The sequence below is a fragment of the Podarcis cretensis genome, assembly GCF_951804945.1.
Source record: "Podarcis cretensis genome assembly, chromosome: 1".
In the NCBI taxonomy this organism is placed as follows: domain Eukaryota; kingdom Metazoa; phylum Chordata; class Lepidosauria; order Squamata; family Lacertidae; genus Podarcis; species Podarcis cretensis.
The window spans coordinates 31848688-31873814 of NC_137170.1; the positions used below are offsets into that span (position 1 = coordinate 31848688).

The 25127-nt window shown below is 42.6% G+C and overlaps 1 protein-coding gene across 4 annotated transcripts in view; it reads right to left on the bottom strand.

The window, feature by feature from the left end:
* The window catches only part of TTLL5 (tubulin tyrosine ligase like 5), a 113193-nt gene that overhangs the window by 75973 nt on the left and 12093 nt on the right, over positions 1–25127 (bottom strand). For all 4 annotated transcript variants that reach the window (XM_079971848.1, XM_079971850.1, XM_079971849.1 and 1 more), the window contains exons 8-12: positions 21309–21378; positions 20772–20856; positions 16281–16382; positions 15389–15480; positions 13729–13836 (exon numbers count right to left, since the gene is read on the bottom strand). In XM_079971848.1, coding sequence (XP_079827974.1) covers positions 13729–13836; positions 15389–15480; positions 16281–16382; positions 20772–20856; positions 21309–21378 — 457 coding nt within the window. The remainder of the gene's footprint in view (positions 1–13728; positions 13837–15388; positions 15481–16280; positions 16383–20771; positions 20857–21308; positions 21379–25127) is intronic.

The following is a 25127-nucleotide window of genomic DNA, read 5'->3' on the forward strand; positions in this document are numbered from 1 at the left end:
AATGAAATAGAAAGCTTCAAAAACGGGAATGCAGAACAATGGCCGCAGAATAAAGGGGGTGGAAACAAGGCATGTTTTCCAGAACCCCATCTTTTCAGACATCGGAATCTACTTTTTCTAAGCATTTGCAAAATTAAGCGATCCAGACATCATTGCAGCCTACACCAATAAGTATGAGTTAGAAACGGGGGAAAGAGAGTCAAGAGAAGAAAATAAAGTTTACCCATGCTGCTCTTACAACCAATATCCCCCCCCCCCCATTTTTGAGGCCTGCTACTGGTCATACCTTGTACCTTTAGAAAGGTTTTTACCAGAGAGAGAGAGAGAGAGAGAGAGAGAGAGAGAGCCTATGAAGGGGGTAGTGGACCAGTGGGAACAATCCACCCCAAGATACAAATTTTCCTGACAAATGCTCCTGCAACTTCAGTCAGTGGTCCTGTCAAGGTCCTAGGCTCTGCTTAGAATGAAGGGGTGATGGAAAGCAGACTGAACTAATTCCTCCCCCATGCCTAGTTATAATGCTTTTTAGCTTGTGCAACTGAAAAGCAAAACAAAACACATAGATAAGCTACTTGGAGATTTGAGGCCTAATGTGTACTCCCTGGCTGTTAAGGTTGGAGAGGACGAGGCTGGGCACATGGATTTCAGAGGTGCTGCAAACCTCTCCAAAGAAGAGTAGGGTGCCCACATGTCTAAAGGAGCTGGTTGTGAAGCCATTACTAAATAAGTCAAAGTTAAGATTCTCTGGCTTGGAAAACTACTGCTCAGTCTTGATTTTCCATTTTGAGACAAGGGGTGGAGCAGGGTGGTTTAACACCCTTGAGGTCTTTGGTGCATGCATGCGTGCATGCACACACACACACCTGCTGCAGCCCTCACACTGGCTTCTCAAAGCCAGGTAAGCAAGGTGCTGGGCTCTGGGAATGAGGTGTGAGGACTCTAACAGAGTCCTCAAGTCCTCTCACCTCCTTCCCAAAGCTTAGTTAGCGCTTTCCCAGCTTTGGGAAGGATGTGGGAGGGCTCTAGGACTCTGCCAGAGTCTTCTGCCTCCTTCCCAAAGCCCTATGCCTCACTCAGCTGGCTTTGGGAAGACAGCTGGGGCATCAAATTTTGGCCTTGCTCTTCTCCCTCCCTGCAGGAAGGCTTCCATTGAATGCCCTTAGTTCTCACATCAATGCAGGGGCGGGAAAAGGGTATATGCATGCATATGCACACACCCATGCAAGACAGACACAGCTATAGGAACTGAACTGTGGGGTGAAAAGAAGCCTGGAGAATGATGGGGTAGGGGGTGGATGGATAGAAATGGACAGAGCCAAAATGGACAGGATCGAGGGAGAAGCTTCTGCAAGCAATCAGTTCTGACCTGTATGTTACTAGAGGAGAAAAGAGAGGAAAGCTGGACCTTGGAAGAGTGGGGGCGGAGAGGGAGGGAGGGAGGGAGGGAGGGAGGGAGAGAGAGAGACTGCTATGCAATCCTGGAAGACTGCAAATGTTACTGCTTTTGGCTCTGGCCCCACCTACCACCAGTGTGCAGCCCCCAACAAATTACCCCCCAGAAATGCAATAGAACAAAGCCCTAGAATGTGAATACCAGAGCCTACTTTGTATTCCTTTGTATTTCTCCTAGTATTACGCTTTCCTTTCAACTGCTGCAGAACGCTAGAAATATTTTTCTTTTCTCATAATAAACCCCCAGCTCCCATTATGGTTTCTTTATGTTCTCTTTCTGCCCAGTCACATATACAAGCTGAACACAACACACTTGAGCTGTCATTCATACCTTGAGGAACACAGCCTTTCTGACACATGTATTAATACTTGTATTGATGTTCCCATGGGAAAAAAGCACACAAAGGAGGTCTTTATACTCTACAAACAGATGTTTGTATTACCCAATTCTTTTTTTCTGTGCACTGGAGTAAGAGGTCTTCAAATGCTCTGTGTTTTGAGTCCTCCTTCCATGGCTGTTACAAAACTCCAAATACTCAGGTTCTTTTCCCAAATTCAGTTTATTAGTGGGAAGTGCACCTTTTATTTGTCACAGCATGCAACAGATTGTTCACAATTCTCAGCAAGAGACTCGCTCTCTGGTAAAAAACAACTTCACAGTAACTGCAAAAAGTTGTCAACAGTGGCTGCACCCTTGTCCTCTAGACCCAGAGATAACTCATGTTTTAATATGTAATACAGCTATTTCCCCTTTTGCTAGAAGTCAGGCTTTCCTAAACTCGGTTTTTTCTCCATATGCTTCATTATTCATTTCTTCATCACACTATTTCCTCCCCCCCCCCACGGTTTTCTCCCCTTCTGAAGTTTTCATGTTTCTCTTTCTATTTCTACACCTACACACACACACACACACACACCACAACCACCACCACCTTTATTAGGCATTATCATAACTGCTCCTTTGTATTTGAAAGGCATATCCAACACAGTGTACTTCAGATGTTGCTGAACTCCTACTCCCATCAGTCCTAGTCAGCATGGTCAGTAATCAAGGATTATGGGAACTGGAGTCCAAAAGGACCTGGAGGACACGACACTGTCCTATCTCAGTATACATTGTTCTTCTGGCATAATATCCACATAGTAAACTCTTTGGATCACAAGTTACAGCTTTGTATTTTTGAACTCGCACCACTATTCCCTAACATAAGGCCTATAGCAGGCACAATTTTTATAGAAAGATGCATCATATTCAGATAGCGATCATAAAATGTTTGCTACCATTCTGGAGAACATCCCAGCTAATGCAAAGTATAAAGAGCAGTCGTGGAGTCCCAAGAAAAGGGATAGTTAAGCACCGTTCAAGAAACCCAGGCACCTTCTCTACAGCTGCTTGACACAGCCAGGCTTCACAGTGTCGCTTTCCCTTTGTAAAGGGATTAAAGAAAGCAGATTGATTAAAGGACGGCAATGCTCTGGGATATCTCCTCTCATCCTGCAACATCAGCCCTGTCTGCTCATATTGCACCACTGACGTTAAAGGGGGAAATAGAAGCAAACTGAAGATCATGTTTCCTCAGATGTTTTCCTAACATTCCACTTGTACCAGAATCTACAAACAACAAATGGCTATTTCACATTCACAGCCTTTCTCCATGGTTTGATATGAGTTCAGAAGGCAACGTCTTTTCCCCTGAGCTGCTTCTTGTTAGAGGAGCTCGCAAACTGACCTCCAAGATACTTATGAGAAATATTTTGGGAGATCTTCTTCCCCTTAGCAAGAAATAATCCTGGTTGCCTCGAGAAGTACCATGTGCAATAAGGCGAGTGAGGGAAATCAGTACTAATACTTGTCCTTATACAAATACTGAAACCCAAATTTCAAAGATTCTATCTTTATTTCTCTATAACATCTACTGTATTTTTCACACCATAGGGTGCACCGGACCATAGGGCGCACCTAGTTTTTAGACGGGGAAATCAATAAAAAAAATCTTTTTTCCCCCCCCAGCCCCAAAGAGCAACGTACAGGCTGCGCACAACCTCTCCCTGCCGGAGGGGTTGTGCGCGGCTATGGAACAAGCCAAGGCAGCAAGCGGAATGGATCCCGCTGGCTGCTTTGGCTTCCTCTTTAGCCCCGCACAATCCCTCCCTAGCGGGAGAGGCTGCGCAGGGCTAAAGAAGCCATAGCCCTGTGCAGCCTCTCCCTGCCGGAGGGGTGGCGCATGGCTATGGAACAAGCCAACGCGGCAAGCAGGATGGATCCCGCTGGCTGCTTTGGCTTCCTCTTTAGTCCCGCGCAATCCCTCCCTGCCAGGAGAGGCTGCACAGGGCTAAAGAAGCCATAGCCCCGTGCAGCCTCTCCATGCCGGAGGGGTTGCGCGCAGCTATGGCACAAGCCTGCATTCGCTCCATAGGACGCACACACATTTCCCCTCAATTTTGGAGGGGAAAAACTGCGTCCAATGGAGCGAAAAATACGGTAAATCAGGAGAATAGTGCATATCCTAAACTGGTGCCTGGATGCAGTCATGGGCTGGATGAGGGCTAGTGAAGTGCAACTGAATCATGACAAGAGTTGAGACCCTCTAGATGGGTGTTTCCCAGATGCAGGAATTGGGTTGCGTACCAGCTCTGGATAGAATAGAATTTTCTCTGAAACAGCAGGCATATAGTTTTGTGCTGCTCCTAGGTACATCGTTGGTTGGTGCCCCAACTACAAAGTCAAGAGACGCCAATCCCCCCCAAATATTTGTGAGTTATTTAAAATCACATTATTAGAAGCACAGCTGGAATATATACCAGGAAAAGTACTATCAAGCCGGTAGGTTGCCAGCGTGCTTCACAAGTAGAGTTAAGAAGCTGTTAAGAGATAAAAATGACACTCTTGTCCAAATAAGAGCTAAAGGGAACACAAACTTTGGCTACAGAAGTGCAAAAAGGCAATAACAGATGATAAAAAAGAATCAGGGGAGCACATTGCTAAAAATAAATAAACCAAAGAAAATAATTTAAATACATTGAGCAGCATGAGACAGGCTAGTGAGGCAGTTGGACCTTTAGATTACAGAAGTCAAGGGTATGCTAAAGATCCCTCTGCAGAGACTGTGGAGAACCTGAACGAATTTGTTGTATCTGTCTTCACAGTGGTAGAACATTGGGCCATCCAATGACGTTGAATGTTGGAAGATACAGGACAGACAAAAGAAATAACTTCTTCACATAACACATAATTAATCTATGGAGTTCACTCTCACAAGTGATGGTCACCAACTTGGATAGCTTTAGAAGAGGATTAGACACATTCATAAAGGATAAGGCTATCATTGGCTACTAGCCATGACAGCTATGTTCCTCTTTCACTGTCGGAGACAGGATGCTCTTAAACCAGTTGCTGGAAACCACTGGAGGGGAGACTGCTCTTACTTTCAGGTCCTACTTGTTTGCTTCCCACAGACATCTGGTTGGCCACTGTGAGAACAGGATGCTGGACTAGAGAGGACACCGGTCCAATTCAGCAGGCTTTCTTGTGTTCTCGTACATGTTGGGCTACAACTCCCATCACCCTGGATACACTGGCTAGGGTTGATAGGAATTACCATCCAAAACATCTGAAGGGCACCAGGTTGGGGAAGGCTACCTTAGCCTGTGAGAAAACTGTGTAGGGCATTCAAAGTCTTGAAAGCACTTTTGGTCTTTTCAGGGCTCAGAGCAACACCTACTCCAACTCTAGTGTGGCAAAAAAGGACCACACAATAAAAGCTCTCTCTACACACACACCTTTTTGCCTGACATAGTATAAACTAAACATTGAGTTTCTTTGCAGATTAAGGGGCCAAGGCTTTAAATGGTTGCTCCCAATACTTTCTTTATGGTGGTTTTCAGGGGAAGAACATTGCAGTCATTTGTTCCATTCGCCACTTCAGTTTAAAAGAACATACATCATTCAATGAATAATTTCAGCAGTACGATCATGACACAACTTCATACTCTAATCTTTTACTGAACCACATGTGTTCTCTAATTTCCAAGACTGGAAAATGACAGCTTAGTTTAAGTAAGTACCATGGGGATATGATTGTATGTCTGTATTAAAACACCTTTAATGAATAAATAAATCAAATACCTTTCCTTGCTCTCCCCTTCTCCCCAGTTATTATAGTCATATATTGAGCTCACTCTGCTTAACTAATAAATCTACTGTATGCAAAGGTTGTTGCATTTTTCTTGAACAACTACTAACCCCTAAGCCTCTGCATGTTCTTTTATCGCTTTGACAAAGAACAAATGGGTTACAATTCAGCAATGTAAAACAATTTCTCAGTGTTTATGGTCTCATTCGAGCTTTAAAAGACTTCTGGTGTTCAGTCCCCCATTTCTTTCTTTCCTGCTCAATAACTAACATTCTCTGGGTAGTTTATAGTGCTACATTACCTATATCAGTGATTATGAGAGTGATATACGGGACTGTGATAGGATTATACTTGCGCCAGATCTATGCTGTGGGTGCAGCAGTGGCGAATGAGTCAGAAAATGAACTTAGTGCCTTCTCACCATCTCTTCCCTTTTCCCCCTAGGGAAAAATTTCAGTGCTTCAAAGCAGGACTCAATATATGCCATAATGGGGCTTTTCGGTGCCCACCCAGAAGCAGACTCCAGAAGTCAAAACAATGAAACCTTTAATAGGCCTGGACCGGAATATACCAGTCTCCTGCCGCCTCCTCCTGCTGAATCACTTCTGTAATGGTCTGCTTGGAGTGCTGAAAGCTCCCACTCTCCCTTGTTTAACTCATAGATGCCTCTGTAACCCTCCAGAAGTTGTACAAATGGGAATAAGCTAGTTCTGCCAAGCAAAAAAAAAAAAAAAAATGCTTTTTGATCATCTCCCAAGACTATATTTACCACATTAAGGGGCATGATCCTATATGAAGTTGGTTTATTCCAACTCCCACTTGCCAGTTGTCCTTTTTTCCTCAAAATGCAGAACCTCTTTCCACTCAATGCAGATGCTAAACACAGCTTTCACATTAGAATACAACGCAGTGGCATTTTCCAGACTACCTGCCAAATTAATGCCTGGTCAGGATGTATACATAATACCTGCAATCTCCAGGGAGGCTACAGCCAGACCACCTAGGGCTGCAATTTAAGTTGTATCTCCCAATGTCAAGCTGGTTAGCATTTACAAGGGGAAATAACCCTCAATGAAGATAAAAATACATTATACTAATTGAGGTTACTTTGGCTTTCCTCCCCCTGTTCAAAGCTTAACTCTTTGTATGATGAGAGACTTCTGTGTGCCTCAAGATTCAAGGATTAATAGCTATAGAGTCCAAGGCATTTGGGAGGCAAATCAAGCAATTATTACTAGCCAAATAGGAATATTTCGTCCCCATGTTTTCCTTTTAAGATTTGTGCAGAAATCTCCTACTTGGGTTAATTTAGGACCCTAAATTCATGTGCAACCACTTCTAGATGCTTGAAAATAAAACAGAAGATTCCAAAGCAACTCTGTACAAGCTCCAAATCAGAAAATGTGCATATTGCAAGGTCTGGTAGATGCAGAATGAGATAAGAAAGGAAGAATCCTGGGTAGCATAATTCACAAAAGAGTGGAAAGGAGCTAGAGAGGACAGGACAGGACTGGCATTGCAGATAACCAGCAAATAATTATTCAATTACAGTCAAACCTCGGTTGCTGAATGTAATCTGTTCCGGAAGTCCGTTCGACTTCCGAAACATTCAACGACCGAGGATCAAAGGGCAGTCGGCAAAGTCAATGGAGAGAAAAGGGGGGGGGGGGAATTCCCAGAAGCCATTTGGCTTCTGAAAAACGTTCAAAAACTGGAGCATTTACTTTCGGGTTTTTGGTGTTCGGGAGCCGAAACGTTCCAAAACAGATCGGTTTAGGGAACCAAGGTTTGACTGATCACAGGAAAAAGTAAAAATGGAAAATACTGTTTGAAAAGCTGGAATCACCAAACGGTAACTAGGAATCCCATAGTTTTGGTTCTCTTTATTCAACAACTACAGCGCACATGTGTAATTTGCCACTGGATGCAGTAATCAACATTGTGATAAAACATGTGAACTGTAATTAAAACAATACGTTTCTGCCCATCTGTAAAAAGAATTTATGCAAGCAATGCCTGCTGCAATCTCTGAGGGAAAGTCTGAATAGGCACCCCTGGTGGTCATAGAATTTGTAGGCAGGTCCTGCATAGAACCCTCCACCCGGCCCCATGACTTATAGAAGCAAAAATGAACTATGCAAACTAAGGATTTATGCACATTGTTTAATATGCCTTGGTTTAGGCAGTTTGCACGTTTAAAATATTCTTGGCACTGAACAGAGTCACTTTCAAATGCTGCTATTTGTTTTCTAGTGCATGCTCCAAACCACAGCTGTTACACTAGAGAGCTGAATATACACACCATTTCATAGAATCATAGAGTTGGAAGTGAAGCCCAAGGGTCATCTAGTCCAGCCCCCTGCAATGCAGGAATCTCAGCTGAAGCATCCATGAAAGGTGGCCATGGATTCTTTATCAAAAAAGTGAAAAAGGTTCATCACCTGCCTCTACAATGTTTGTGCAAATGATATGAAAAGTTGTGAATGTTACTTTTGTAAGCTGTGCTTAATGTGCTTAACAAGCTTGTTTAGCCTTGGAAAAAAGACACCTCACATACAATTATTAGTAGTCCTAGGGCAGCAGTGGGGAACCTCTGGCCTGTGGGTCTACTTAGGCCCACCAAGCCTGCCCATTTCAGCCAAGCAAAGGCTGCAAACAGTGCCAAATTCAAGCCATGATTGCAAAAGAACTTCCCTCTGCAGCCAAAGTTTTACCTTTGGGTTGGCACTGTTTGATTTGGGCAATGTACCTGCCAAAGGCAGCATGACAGGGTATCAGAGACACTCAGAAGCAAGTGATTACTCCCAAGCATATCCGACCTCTTTTGAAAGCAGCACAATAGTCAAATTCAAACAGCACCAAAGGTAAAGTCTTGGCTGCAAAAAACCAATGTGGCCTACAGAAGTTTGGCAAATTTTGGCTCCAGGCCTCCAGACCAAAGTGGTTCCACACCATTGTCCTAGAACCACAAACTCCTTGTGAGCAACTTCCTAATGGAGGAACAGGCCAACTCAGAAGGCTGATGGTGAACCTCAATCCCTGTATGAGACATTGGCTAGTAAACAAGACTGGCCGCAAGCATTCTGATATCTGAGGCAGATACCAAAACAGCAACTTGCACCACTGTCTTGGATGCTGGAATCACTGGTGCTGGCTTTCCCCATTCATTCATCCACACTGCCCATGGAGTTTTTATTCCTGTTTCCATAAACCCCAACACACATTCCACACTCTGCAACACGATTCTGACTTCTGATTAGCTGCTGTTTTATCATGTATCCACCTTTCTTCTTTAGCAGCAAGGGACCTCTGGACTCCTTGCCCACACACTCCTGCTGACACTAAGATCCCATGAATGAGGCTTAGTACTGCTTTACACCTTTCTTCTCCGAGGGGGAGGGCAAAAGCCCATGCACATCAGCTACTGCAGCAAGAAGGTTGCTCCCTACTCTCCAGATTTGGTTATGAGTTCCAATTAGCAAAGCATACAGGACCAGTAGCTGTCACAGCACTTGGTACTGCTCATACTCTGTTCCAGCTCTTCTGGGACCTACCGCCACCCAACTTTAATCAAGTCTGTACTTTTAATGTAATTGATATAGTAACTATAGTGCTATCAAGCTTAACAGCTCTAGTATCTATATCCTGAGCTAGAGGGTTCTTCACTTTTAGTCTAGTAGGCCTGAGCAGCCTTAATAAATAGGGAATGAAATGCTTCTGGATTCTACAATTCCCAGCTCTGCAGCGTCTGTCCTGTATTTACGCATAAGGCTGCAGGAAGCAATAGGTTGCTGCCAAAGGGAAGGTTGAGAAACAGGTACTAGAAAGTGGGAGAAGGCACAAACTGGTACCATCCGTTGCTTTTTTGGAAACATTCCCAGGTTTCTTGCCAGCAAGTCTTCCAGTCTTTGCCAGCACATAACTCCAATCAAAAGCGCTGCCAGATGTGAGCTCTATCGCCGCCATGTGGTATGACCATCCAAACACAAGCCCAGAAAAAACCCAAACGAAAGCAACGCACTTTCCCTCAAAAATGCTAAATTTGTGAAAGAGGCACGCTTGTGAGGTGCAAGCATTCTGTGAATTTTCACTTAGTCATTTTTACATCATAAGGACATTTCCCAGTTTTTATGAACAACAGATAGTGCAATTCACACCTTTGCAGCTACCATCAGTGGATTTATCCTAGCCCGACAATAGTGAGGTTCAGGTGCTGGATAAAATTTAATGGTGGAAAAAGAAGTTAGTGATTCAAAGCTATCCATTTGGCATGTGGGGAAATCCACAGCATTGGGATGGATACCCTGAGAATTCTAGGCACACCGTTCAGATGCAATTTATTCTTAGATCAGGATCTGAGCCAAGTGTACAGTGCTTCATAAGTTCTGAAGAGCTCCAAAAGGCTGTTTTCTCCAGTATTTAAAATACTGTGGGTAGTTCTGTTTGCCTTTGTACAAAAAATATTGCAAAGCTGGAGAAAACTGGGGGGGGGGGGGGTTGTTAAGAAAGAAGAACTAAAATCATTGGGGTAGTGTGTCATTATGAGAGAGGCCTAAGAAAGACAAGAACAAGGAGTGATATGGACATTGTACTGGAGAGTAATTTCAGCTTTTTCATTAATTTCAACTACAGCTCTGGGCTACCCAATGCAACTGATAGGCATTGTGGGATTCAGTGCTACAGACGGCTGCAACAACCACTAACCTAAATAGCTTTAAAAAGGATTTGACAAATACATGGAAGATCGCCATAATAATTGAAATACTCAAGACAGCATATTTCTAATTATACTCAACAGGAGACAGCAATGACAATTACAATCAGTTTCTGAGCTTCCAGGAGCATCTGGTTAGGCACTGGAGGAAAGTGAGTATTACAAATAGATGGAATGTTGATCTAATCCAGAAAAGAAATATGTTATGTTCTTACATTTGAGTTAATTATTTTAATAATTGAAATAAAATTGGGGCCAGGGTGGACAATGTACGGCTGGCTTTCAAATATTTGTCTTCATCAGGCTTCTTCAACCTTGGCCCTCCAGATGTTTTTGGCCCACAACTCCCATGATCCCTAGCTAGCAGGACCAGTGGTCAGAGATGGTGGGAACTGTAGTCTCAAAACATCTAGAGGGCCGAGGTTGAGGAAGCCTGAGTCTTCATCAATATTATGTCCCTCCTCCAATAGGACAGATCTTGTCCTTGACCTAATGCTGCATGTCTCAAACGTACAAGATTAGTTACCATCCTCTACCTCGCTCTTTAGCTCCAAGCTTGGAGCTGGGGAGAAGTGTGAGGCATTCCTCCCCATACAAGAAGCCTTGTCACTGCTTTATTACTGGAGGGGGTTTGTGGAGCCTTGGTTTCGTTCTGGATCCTACAAGTACTCAACAAACAGCCAGTCAAGCTTGCAAAGATATACCATGTGTCTGATAATAAATGTTGGAAGTGTAAAGAAGCTGAAGGAACATTCTTTCACCTCTGGTGGACTTGCCCTAGAGTGAAGGTTTTCTGGGAAATGATTTATAATGAACTGAAAAAGATATTTAAGTATACCTTCCTTAAGAAACCAGAGGCCTTTCTCTTGGGCATTGTTGGTCAGAGTGTGCAAAAGAAGGATCGAACCTTTTTTATGTACGCTACAACAGCAGCAAGGATACTCATCTCTAAAAGCTGGAAAACTCAAGAATTACCCACACTGGAAGAATGGCAGATGCAACTGATAGACTATATGGAACTGGCGGAGATGACTGGCAGAATCCGAGACCTGGGAGAAGAACTGGTGGAGGAGGACTGGAAGAAATTTAAGGACTATCTACAAAAATATTGTAAATTGTATGAATGTTAAGAAAGATGTAAGATTAGCAAAAACACGGCTCCAACAAACTAGTTATAAAGAATATAAATTTAAATTTAATTGGTAGATGAAAAGATAAATTTTGGATAAGTAATATTTTATGATTAAGCTTCAATAAGAGTATGTTAAATCCCAAAATTTGAGACATTAAATATTGGAAAATTATATTATATGAATTAAATTAAGTTAATAATTTGCTGGTAAAATCTATGTTTAGAAAGCAGGAACAGGAGATGTGAGGAAGTCCAAAGTTGAGAATGAAATGTGGATAATGGAAAATATTTTGTTATTATGTATGTTTTTTATTGGTTATACAAAAATTTAATAAATATTATTATAAAAAAAAAAACCAGCCAGGAAGATCTGCTTCCCTTCTTGCAGGCCTTTTTCACCTGGTCTGGGAGAGGAGGGCCTTGATTGACCCCAGCTACAAAAGCTGAGGCTGCTGAACACCCTCTTGGGCTGGGGTGGGTTTTGGGGCGGGTTGTTTGGTGGGACTTGTTGCTGTTCTTTTTTTGTGTCTTTATTTTAGATCTTGTGGTTTATGTGGTTGTGTATTTTTTAATGTTTTATTTATGGTTTATGACTACTTTTGTTATGTTGTAGTTATATATTTTTTCATGTTGTAAGCTATGGAAAGGCGGCATACAAATAAAACTATGTAGGTAAACACAGAAACAAGCTTCCCTGTTTCATCTTCATCTCAAAGCAAGGGAAGTCGGAGATGTGTCAAGTTCTTCTGCTCCAGCAGCATCTTCCAAGCTCAGAGTGCCTAGCAGAGGCAGAGGGGGTTTGTGGAGCCTTGGTTTCGTTCTGGATCCTACAAGTACTCAACAAACAGCCATGTCTCCACCATGTTCCTCAAGTTCAGAGCCAAGGAGGAGAGGCAGAAGTGGAGGCTCGCTTTGGCTCTGCACATGCACCTGGCAAGAATGCAGTCAAAGCATATCTCAGCTCCCCTTTCAACTCAAGTCCTGGGGAGGAGCCAGTGATCCTTCCCCACCCGCTGCGGAACCAGGGTTAGGAGAAAGCATTGGGCAATACCACACTCACCAGGTTGAATAATCACCAACCTAGACTGCTCCCCCCCCCAAAAAAAAAACCAACCAGGACACAAAAGCAACCAAGTGCAAGACAAAAAGAAACAAAATGCCATGAGAAGCAGAGAGACCCTAGAGATCATAAAGAGTGGGGACAATGACGCCAATTCAATTCCTTCTGTTCTTAAAGCATCATTGAAGCTCTCTTATTTCAGGAGAAATCTGATGCACATTTTCAAACTGTGAACAAGAAATATGCTTTTCTTTTCTTAAAAAAGGATTAAGTTTTCCATCTCACAGCTGCTGCCATTCCTAGTCTTTCATTAATAAGTTGAGTGCTTTTTTGTTACACTTTTACTAGCAGAATGCACCCTCTAGGTCATCCGTGCACTGAACAGATGAATATTCTCTTGCATTTTAAACCTTGCATGTTAATTTAATTGCTGGCATCCTGCTCGTATTACATTACTAAGAAAAACAAAGCAGCTTACCTGTTACAGTTGTTCTTTGACAGCAGCCCATGCCACAGTAGACGTACACAAGCAACGAACACAACCAGCCACCCATGTTGTGACCATGTGTGCCATCATTCAAAGAACAGCTGCTTACAACTTCATATGGTCTACAGAAGGTGTCTGGCCCATTCTTTGTCCATTAATGATCTAGTATGAAGTGCAAATTACCCATACTCCCTTCAAAATATGACCCGAGGAAGAAGAAACACTGAAGGGGGAGATTCAACTAAGTTGTTGGATGTGGGGAACGAGGTGTGCTAGTACAACGGGGCTTCCCCCTGTGCACCCCTTAAATTTGCTCTGGAGGGTTGGGGGCAGGGGTGCCAACTATAGGGGGCTCTGGGTGCCTGAGCACCCACAAAATAATTGTCATGGGTACTCAGCACCCACACTGCAGGGCCTCGCGAAGCACCAGATGTCACATCCAAGGCCTTGTGAGGTCTCAGAACCTGACTTCCTGTGTCACTGGAAGTCAGGTTCCGAGACTGGGCAGCACGCATGATGTCATGACACACACTGGGCATGTCCCATTGCATGAGCAGACCTTGTCCCCATCCCCATGCATACCCCACTTAGTGCTATACTGAATTCCACCATAAGGCTGGAATCCTTTCACACTTACCTGGAAATAAAAGTTCCTCTGAACTCAATGTAACTTACTTCTGACTAGACACATATAGGATTGCATTGTCAGAGAAACTACATACAACAGACGAGGTGCCTTCATTTCCTTACCAAAACAAACACCTCGGTGTGGGAGAAAGGCTTTGCAGGCAGCAGCTATTACCAGTTCAGCTGAAAGTATTGTCTTTATTATCAGATCCTCTACACTGGCCATCAGAGCTGGAAGGAGAAAAGGGTAAAGCGAAAAAGAATGAGAAATTTGATATGAGGATTTTTAACCTGTGATATTGAAACAAAGACACATAAGAACATGAGCATCAACAACAGCCAGCAAACAGAAAGCTCCTAAGAGCACGCCCACAAGGGAACTTTAAAAGAAACTTGTAGGAAGGAATTAGGAGACTTGCTTATAGGTACCCCATAAATACCAACCAAAGTATAAGAATTAAAACCAAGTAAAGTAATATTCTAGTTTTGAGGTACAACATAAAGTGTTATTGCTTATTATAATTATTATTAATTATTAGATTTATTACCCACCCTTCATCAGAAGGTCCCAGGGCTGGTTACAGCAATATAAAATACAGCATAAAAACAGTTTAAAACTAATTACAATCACAGCTAGAGTGGATCTTCAAAATATATAACTCAAGAGGTAAAGGCCAAGGTAAAGAGGTGTGTCTTCAGCATACAACAAAAGCTATATAATGAAGGTGCCAGGCGAACCTCCGTGGGGACAGAATTCCACAACTTTTGCAAGTTGTGCCTCTTCTAAACTAGGACAACCAAATGACAGCCCCCAAGGCAATTAGTTCCAGTCCCTGTTAGCCCTATCATTATTTTTTAATGAAAGCCCTAATATATTTGCCTACACTTTCATTCCATGGAAAAATAAAAAGTTTGTAAACTTGCTGCTTTTCAAGAAAGGTATTCCACTTTAATGTTATAACTTTTCTTGACTATCAGCAATTGTACACATTTGTATGTATTGCTATGCCCAAGCACAAAAGCTATGTAAAACCTTTAGGAAGCATCAGTTTTATTATGGAACCTAGCTACTGTGCCAAAAAATATTCTCTTGGCCTCAATACCACTGTCTGGAGACTAGTGACCCCACATGAATAAATAATTTGTCCATTTCTGTTGCAGACTATCGTCTATCACTTTCAAGATTTCAGACAAACACAAAGTTGATCCAAAAAAATTTAAGTACACCAGAATGCTCATGTCTTAGTCTGGCCAAACCACCTGTGTATATATTAATTGTAAGCCATTTCAATTCTCACATGAAAACGAAAGTCATATATTCTCATAGGCATTGCCTCTTCACTTTTGCAAAAACAATGCCTGCTTCAAACAGCATGCATTATTCCATGCATTACACACTTTTGAGTTCACCGGTCTCCTTCCACTAAACAAGAATTTTGACAATGCTGGTACTGATGCTAGTCATCATTAATTGATGCTAAGAACTTGTTGCTAAAAAGAATTTCTAATTTGCATTTCTCATTCATGATGCTATCAGTAAATCAATCAAATGTGAGGAAAAGAAACTGTCCAATAAAATATAGAATTCCAGGATGAAAGGCATTTACTTAATAAAGTGAATACTACATAGGGAATAGTGTGTTTACAAAAGACACATGGGAAGTATTCAACCTCACACTCTTCTGATTGTTCCGTCAGAGCAAGAATTTTTGCTTGCCAGATGCAATTATCCCTCCTCTCTTCCTATCATGTGCTGTTCTGGGGGTAACAGTTCTCTACTCACCTGTAGTATCTTTTCCTTCCTGTTTCAGATACCTCAGCATTGCACTCATACTCCATTTGTTCCCATAATCTTCCACTTCAGGGTCATCACAGCTACAACCAAAGAAATAGATTTCACACTTTAAGGAACTTCAGTATAATGTCTCATTATTTCTGTTTAAATGTCAATTTACAAGTTTTGGGTTTTTGTATTAATTATTTTTGACAAATGTTTAACAGAAATAAACAATTTGGGTCAAGTCTTACAAGTAGCACATAGAATCATAGATCATCATCACCATTATTATTATTATTTTATTAATCACCTTCTAGGCAAGCATTTCAAGGGAAAGTACAATTAAAACAGCAAAAAAAAGTTAACAACACACAAAACAGCCAATACCTTTAAAACAAAAGTAAGACAATACAAAAGAGAGACTCATGGCAAATACACATTTATTCAACTGGGAAAGCCTGTAGGAACAAGAATGTCTTCAATTGTTTCTGGAAAGTGCCAAAAGTGGATGTCTGTCATATCTCAACAGTAATGCTGTTCCGCATAACAGAGGCAGCCACACTAAAAAAGACTGATCCAAGTTACCACAGAGGGGGCGGCTGAGATCTTTGAAGCTTGCAGAAGAAACCTTCCCACAGACCACAGAGATCTACTGGGTTAAGGTAGTCTCTAAATCAGTGTCTGCATCAATTTAAGACAACCACAGCAAAACACTAGTTTTGTTTTTTAGTGCTTCATTATTCAATGTATTATATATATTAACTGCTGTAAGCTACTTTGTGGGGGCGGGGTGTAACAGGCAGGATAAAAATATATTTAAATAAATAAATATCATGGCTTTGGCTGCTTTTCTCTGGACAACTGAAAACTCAAAAACTCCTCAGCAAAATGTAAGTACCTGACATAGTCACCACTCTTCTTGTTGACACTGTAGTTTGTTAAATGCATGAATTGGTTCTTAATATTCTTTGCTCCCTGGTCATATCTCACAGTTGCAAACCTACAAAACAAGAACCAAGACTACAACAATAATTCAAAGCATAGCAGGCCAATTGTCCCATCATCTTTTATCTAGAGATTGGGGAATGGCTAGATATTACTTTCTCCCCTCACCTATACATCTGATGAAAGCTAGCTGCCAACTTCCATGCTTCCTCCCCAAACCCATCCCTCATCACACCATATCAGAAATTGCTATCATCTCTTTTTCACAGTCTCTTATCCACTACCAAATTGCAATGGGCTATTTGCAGTCTTATCCACGAAACACACATACATTTAGAAATAGCAGTGCGACTGAATTCATTATCTGTTCTGCCAACATCAGTAACAGGAACCATCTTTGATTAATTATTTTTTCTGTTTGTGTCACATAATTGGACTTATGTGAACTAATTGAAGGACCCCATCCTCAATGCAGGAAGCAGCTTAAACGACTTTTAAACCATTTAACTCCATATGGACACAGGAATAACAAATGAACAGGAATGTGGAGTGGAAAATTTGTCAATGCTTTATTTTTCAACTAAAAAAATGTTCTGTTTCTTAAGTTAATTAGGAACAATTGAGGGATACCAAATGCAAATAATTTATTAGGCCAGCTTGGCAGTTTCAGCATTTTTAGCCTAGTGTTCTAAATACCAGTAAACAAACATGTTAAATCAGATCATGCTCAGGGGCATCAGAAAATTTGATGCAAATTAATTAGCAACTCAAAGTTTTATGGAAAATCCAATGTTATTGCAAACGAATGATGGAACTTAAATTGAATGAGGACACACAAATGGCATTATGGTATATAAACCGTGCCAAGGAAATTAAAGTGGGGAGAGCACTTCCCCATAAGTCTGTTGGTCTCCAAACTGACTCCCGCTTTGAGATCAGCAGAAGAGGTCCTGCTAATGGTTCTACCACCAGGTATAGCCTGTAAGCTGGTTGCCCAAGACCGAGCCTTCATGGTAGTGGCACCCTGGTTATGGAATTCCCTCTATGAGGTTTCCCACACTGAAAATTTTCAGATGTCAACGAAACATATTTATTCATCTGGGCTGTGGGAACCTAAATAAGCCCTGGAAGCCAGTAGCTTGTATGGTGGACTGGCTGCATTATATTAGGCTTCTTGTTTTAGACAATCAAGCTTTAAGGAGTTTTACTTTGATTTTTGTATTGTAACATTGCTGTGCACCCCCTGGGCTCCTACAGGAGGAAAGACTGTATATAAACACAAACAACTTGGCCCAGTGTACCATTTTGAATGCCACTCCAAATTCTCCATATTTCTTCAGTCAGATCTATGTAATCTCCTAATGGGTACATAATTTATTACTTGTAGAGTATGAGACTCTTAATCACAAGGCCATGGGTTCAAGCCCCACAATGGGCAAAAGATCCCTGCATTGCAGGGGGTTGGACTAGATGACCCTCGCGGTCCCTTCCAACTCTACAATTCTATTTATTATAATTAGTTGCTTACTACAAAAAAGCTTCTAAGCCACTTACAAAAAAATGAAGAACCATTTTCAAATTCTAGCTACTACTTCACATGCACAACTACAGATAGCACCAACATTCTTATATCCTGTCAATATGCCCAACGCTCTTCAATGTAGGAAACCAATAGTGGTATTCTGCTTCATACTAGCTTAACCGATCGATGCATGCTCAGTAGTAGCAAGAAGTACAAAATATTGTTGCTCAAAACTGATATGTTTGCTATAACCTAGGAGGTGGGGGGAGAGAGAAAGGAGGATCATGAGACCAACTGCAATCCCCCCACTGCTTAAGTTAGCTACATTCCCCAAACATCAAGGGCCTGCCAGGCAGGGGTTACTGAAAAGGGGACTGGGCTGCTGTAACAAGCTCTGGCCACAACACAGTCTATGAGGTAATGTGAATTCCTTGGCTCACAGTAAGTACCTGAATTCTTTGGAAACCACAGGAATCCAGCAGAGAAAAGGTAAATATCTCCATGGAGCCAGTGCTAATTAGCAAGCAGGACTACCAAAGGAGAGGGCACTGGGGGGCTTAGGGAACAGGAAAGCAGCACACTGTCAGGCACTGCGAGGTTCTGCTGCCTGCTCCTTCATTTCAGAGCATAGTTGCGCAGCCACGTCCTTTTCCCACCCCTTCTCCTTCTGGGGCCCCTCTCAAGCACATTTGGTTTTCTGCTCAACCCATTGTATTTCCACAAAACGACTCTGCGTTTTCTCCGCAGATCAGCACTGGTCCAACTACAAATGTCTGCCTGGAAGAGTTTAGGCCCCAAAATATAGCTCTTTAAAACTTGATATTTTAAAATAACTGACTTTTTCCCTTTGACTCCAAACAAAGAAAAACTAAGTTGAGGAAGAAACTTGCAAAACCTGTGCCTGAGTGCCCCCCAATGGCACTTCACTGCTGTCAGAAGTTTGCGCACAATCCGAAACCAGCAAACATGAAGGGAACAGGCTGCTAAAGAACACAAAAGGAGGTGGCAACAACATTCACTTTGCAAAGGTACGTTACACAAAAAATTACCAGCATGCATCTAAGCCTTTTGCACTTTGTTTTGATCGTGTACAACGGGCTTCTTTTAAGATGCACCACAGAAGCTGCCTGTTGTGCTGTGATATTCAAGTGTAAAGTTGATTCCTCCTCGCCCAAAAAAATCAGCTCACAATTAAGTACGTTCTCTTGATAAGTGAACTGCTCCGAGATTGGAGAGCAGAAGGGAAACATACTGTGACTTCTGCCATTGACCAGAGGGCCGAGGGCCACTGGGAAGCCACAGCCCTTGCCTCCCAGGAATAACATCAAGGCAAGAGGGAGACCAACTTGGCCTCATCCATCAACCAGAGACGAAGCAGCTGCAGGGAGTTCGCTTCCCCCTTTACAGCCTGAAAGAACACTCAGCTCCAGCTGCCTGTTGCCCTGGAACTGCAGAAGCAAGAGGAAAGAACATTCTGGCCCCATCTATCAGCCAAAGAAACAAGAGCCACCATTTGCTATTCAAGCAAGAACACCAGAAAACGAAGATCAGCATGAATAAAAACAAATGCCTGCTTATATAGTTCACCCCTTTGTTCTGGCCTTGAAGAATTGGTCTCCCTCCTCTACCTTTTCCCTTCACTCCTTTTACTTTTGTCGGTTTGTTTGTTTTTAAGTTAGTATGCCTAATATCAGGGCCTCTCTCTTATTCTTACTGATGTGAGCCACTTTAGGAGACAATAATTTCTGGAAAATGCATAGAGACAAATGCCAAGTTCATAAGGAGGAGCAGGGACAAAAAAGGTTCATCACAAATATACCTTCCACTTTAAAGTATCAGATTGTTACCTGCAAAGGAGGCCCAGAGCTAGTATGGAAAGTTGCTCTGGAACAAGTCAAAATATATGAGACAGTTTGCAACCCATTTGCCCATATCAAACAAGAGAGGACCACTGTCCCATAACACTACGTACTAAGGACACCACAACTTCTTCCTAAATTCAGTACAAGGGGAGCAACATTCTGCTTTTATCCTATATTATCTCACATGCAGTATTGTTGTGCCACTTCCTACAAGTCATTGCATACTGCCTCTAGTTCTTAATATAGCTACTGAAGAAAGGCTGTGGAATGCTTAAACTTTTCGAACCAAGTTCTCAATTAAAATAATGGGTCGGACACATGCCTGACCTGGTATAAAACACCTTCCTATGTTTCTTTAGTATAGGTTTCTTGGCATTTTGGCCAGAGACGGAAATATGTGGACAAAAAGAGTTGTAACCTGATGGCGCCAAAGTCATGAAAGCTTTCCCTTGTGCCTATACTCACAAATTCAGGAAAGACAAAAACTTTGGAAGGCAATGAAAGCCTTAAAGTCCACTACTGCCACCTCAAGGCCACAGTCAGGAAATGGCATTTCATTCACTAATACATACCGTATTTTTCTGTGTACAGTATAAGACTAAGGGTTTTTTTACCAGAAAATTAGGTTTAACATTGGGGCTCGTCTTATACATGGGTAGTGCTAAGGGGTGTTTTCTTAATTTGGAATCCCCAAATTATACACGAAAAAATATGGTATATTCCATAATTCCCTGTCATTGCTAAGGCTGCTTGAATTTCAGCCAGTAGCTAAGCTCAGCAGATTCTCCACTAGAGACTGCCCCTAACACTTGGGGCTTGAGAAGAATAGGACAGGAAACGAATGGAAATGCACTCATAATGAGAGAAAATAATTTTTATCTAGATACTTTATAAGCATTGATTCATTATTCCCAACTTCCAAAAGCTGAGTACAATTACCAAGAGACCTCTTCAATATCTTAAGAGACAGTCACAAAATTAAATTAAGACACCTGACTGATCAACTTTGTGGAGCAAAATATTTGCCTTCTACAGCATGGGACACAGAACGGACACCTACCTGGCCAGACCTTCCTCATAGAGGTAGATGACAAGGGGGTCATAGGATGTCACCAGAACATATAGCCGCACATCAAATTTGAAATCTGAAAAAGGAACAACACTGTTCAGTGGCCACAAATTGTTCAAAAATTGAACCTAACTAAGAGTTGAGAACAACAGGGTCAGGGGATCAGATATTTCCAGTGAGTATTCCTGAATAGTGATGCTTTGTGCGTTTGGACGACACAACTGTAGTTTTAATGTGGTGAATGCTTCACAACAGAATCAAACAGAATTGTTTTCCTATTATTCAATAGCCAGGTTCAAATCACCACTCAGTTCTGTAGCTCATCAGGGGACTGGGCCGACTGCTATCTCTCAGGCTAATGTGCTTCACAGGGTTTTTGAAAGAAGGTGGCAGAGGGCTAGAACCACATATGCTGCCTTGAGCTTCTTGGAAGCAATGTAGGATATAATTATAATAAATCAATAAATCAAATTCTGAAGGCTCCACATACAACTCCTGAAGGAAAAGTTAACTCAGACACAAACTCACCATCTATGAGTAGAGGGTTGTTGATGTAGCGGGAGACCAAGATGTTCTCTTCAAGGGAAATCTGACTTGGCTACAGGAAGAAACAGACAGCACATTGGAGTGAGGAACAGGACACCTGAATGCTAACACACTATCCCCCAATTGCTGCATGCCAAGGAATGTTTGCCTGATTACTAGGTTAACCAAACGCTGTGGCAAAAGCTATTGGGTCGTATCCAATGAAGTTGTCCCACTTGTGCAAGAATTTGCTCAATGGAACTTTACATCCCTTGGGCCCTTTCAGGGGGTTGTGTAAAAACCCTGAACAGATTCAGGAGGCATGTGGGGCAAGTAGATAAGAATATAATTGGCAGTGCAACAAGTGAAAAGGGAGCATTTATCCTCTTAAATACATACACACCACCGTCTGAATGAAATTTGTCCCCCTAAAACTCGGCCCTGCAGATGTTTTGGAACTACAACTCTCATCATCCCTAGCTAACAGGACCAGTGGTCAGGGATGTTGGGAGTTGTACAGTGGTACCTCGGGTTACAAACACTTCGGGTTACAGACTCCGCTAACCCAGAACTAGTACTTCGGGTTAAGAACTTTGCCCCAGGATGAGAACAGAAATTGTGTGCTAGCGACGCGGTGGCAGCAGGAGGCCCCATTAGCTAAAGTGGTACCTCAGGTTAAGGATGGTTTCAGGTTAAGAATGGACCTTCTGGAACGAATTAAGTTCGTAACCAGAGGTACCACTGTAGTCCCAAAACATCTGGAGAGCAGAGTTTGCCTATGCCGGCCCTAAAACTTTTGGAGCTAGAGAAATGAGATTGCCCACATGGCTGCAGAAAGTTATTTTGATTCCAGAAATCTTGAAACAGAGTTGCTATTCCACTTGCAGCTTAGAGCAGAATAGCAAGAATTAAGTGCTGCAAAATTGTCTTTCTATGAACGCATCTGTCAGGGGTTCAGGAGCAGAAGCACAGGGAAGAGGGGAGATGGAGAGCGAAGGGGAAGAATCTGAGGGCAGCGTAGGAGAAGATGACAGTGGCCCGAGAGATTCCATGAGCCTCTCCAGCGAATCGGAAGATTCACAGAAGGGGGCGCCAGTGGCCAGGGCAAGGGGGATTCCCAAGGGGGACACTCCAGGAGCAAGGGGCCAGCAGGGACTCCCAGAGTAGCAGTTGGAAATCAGGACCAGCTTCCCCACCAGAGCATAGTGGGGGGGAAGAGTCCCAGGTATCGAGGGCAGAGGATTCCACACCAGGGAGTGAAGATAAGTCAGGGCTGGCCACGCCTCCATCGGAGAGCCAGACAACGGAGGGGAGGTCAGATCCGGGCAGTATCCCGGAAGAGGGAAGCAGTGACAGAAGCAGTGTGACGGTCAGGAGGAAGGTCACTGGGTTGGCGCGAGAGGCAAGTTCAAATGTACAGGAGCGCGGGACAGCAGAGAATGAGGATTGGGAACCGGGTCCTAAAGCCCGCCGGAGACAGGGGGAGGAGTCAGCCGACTCAGCGTCGGAAGAGTCCAGAAAGGGGAAAGCCCCGGCGGGCAGGAGGACCCAGAGGAGGAGAGAACAACAGAAAAGGTGGAGCAGGGCTAGGATCTTAAACTGGTGCCAGAGGGGAGGAGATTCAGACGGGACTTCGCCGGTCTAGGGTTTAAGACGTAGGGCTGCGCGCTGCGGCTTTGGAATGGAAGTTGAACTTCAATAAAGACTTTTGTACATAACGATGATCGGGCGTTGGTCCTCTGTGAGCTGGGACCTAGGGGCAGCTCTGACAGCATCCTTGTTATTGTTTATAAAAATATGCAAATATCAAACACCAAGTTCAACATTTTCAGAGATTATCCATCTTCATATATCCATCAGAGAGCAAAATAGAATGCAGCTTATTATCAAGCTTGTTTTCTCCTGCTTTGGAGTCTAGGACCTGAACCAATGGATTTAAGTGATAAGAAAGGAGATCCCCACTAAACATCAGGAAGAACTTTCTGACAGTAACAGCTGTTCGGCAGTGGAACAGACTCCCACTAGAGGTGGTGGACTCTTTTCCTTGGACGTTTTTAAGCAGAGACTGTATGATCTAGCTGAGATTCCTGCATTGCAGGGGGTTGAACTAGATGACCTTTAGGGTCCCTCCCAACTCTACAATTCTATAATTCTACACAATCACAGAGCTCCCTCTCATATCAAATCTGGATCAGAATTAAGTGGTGGTGTTTCTCCCTTTCAAGTTTTTAATATTATTCTTCCCTTCCAGCAAAAACTGGAATTGTTGACCACATTGCTGTGAATGAGGACTCTGTAATAGGAACTAAAGCTGCGATCCTATGCAGACTTACCTAGGAGTAACCTCCACTAAACAAAGTGGGACAAATTTCTTAGTAAGCATGCATAGGATTCAGGCTGCACAACATCAGCAGAGAAAACAATTTCCTTACATAATGCTTTCTGCACCACAGTCCAAATGCCAAACTAAGCAATTCTGTCCAAGGCTTTGAACTGTGAGCACAGAAAAGAACTGTGTGCGACAACTATGATACTTGTGATAGTTCAATATAGTAATAGCTAATGTGATAAAGTCATGATCAAGGGCTCATATTTTGACAGGAATAGACCGCATGTGGATAAGTCTGAGGGCTGCAACATCCTGAAAGCACAGAACACGGATATGGTTTCTAACAGCAATAAAGATAATCAAGTCTAAAGTGGCTTTCCTATGTAGCAACCACTATTCAAATAAGTTTGGGTAGGAACAAGTTAACTACAGTCAACTGGAAAACTTTGTATTTATCTAGTGTGACACACAGAAACAAAAGCATCCCCTATTATCTGCAGGAGATTAAGGCGATTTAAGAATGAGATTCTAGAGAGCACTCTCTCGAGAAGGAGTAAGACATTTGACAGATCTGTGGGTTTAACAATCCTGGAAAAAACAGATATTATGGGAAATAAGCTTAGAGTGCCTTTCTCCAGGTTCTGACCCTTTGTTCACATATGTCTTTCCTTGAAGTGGAGAGTAAAGCCTTGTGCAGCTCTGGAAACAGTTGCTTCATGCACTTGGCTAGCAGCTGCCTTATTCCATGGGAAAGGAGCCAGGCTGAGAACATATGAGACAAACTGGCCCCTTCAATATGGGGAGAGGAGAGATATATATGAGTGAAAGCAGTGACTCACTGTTCAGTTTTATAGTTTGCCTATTAGTTTTAGGGGACACACACATAAACTTTCCTATCCATTATGGCTCCTTTCACGACTAGTGATAGACAAGGTAGTTAAAACAGCCAGCAGTGAATCTGCTACACTGTTCTCCATGGGTGAAATCTATTTACCAAGTGCTAATCTGTGCTGAATGCAATAGATTCAGGTGAGCTAGTTACCTATAGCAAAAATGTCACCACACCCTTGCTTCTCCAGATTTCTGATCAAGTGCTTGGTAAAATTTGCTTCACCATACAGACAACTAGCCTCGCAAATGAGTGTATGGTCAACATGACCCCATTACCATCTGATAGCCGCTTCTAATCATTCTGTGGCTGCCCTAAAAGCATGGTAACTATTGCACTATGAACCTCAAAATATCTCCACTTGCCAGAATGGGGATGTGTCTGTTAAAAAGTAACATTAGCCAACAAACGAGTGATCTCAGTTCAGAAGGTGAGAATGCACAGAGCAGCAACCACCTGAACATAACTGCTCCTAGACTTACAAAGTTTTTCTGAATCTACCCCTCTCCTACTGGATACACCCCTGAAAAGATATTCCTATAACCTCTCTGGCAATATGGCAGGAGTCACCTAATCAGCCCTGTGAAGGGAAGCCCTGCACAAA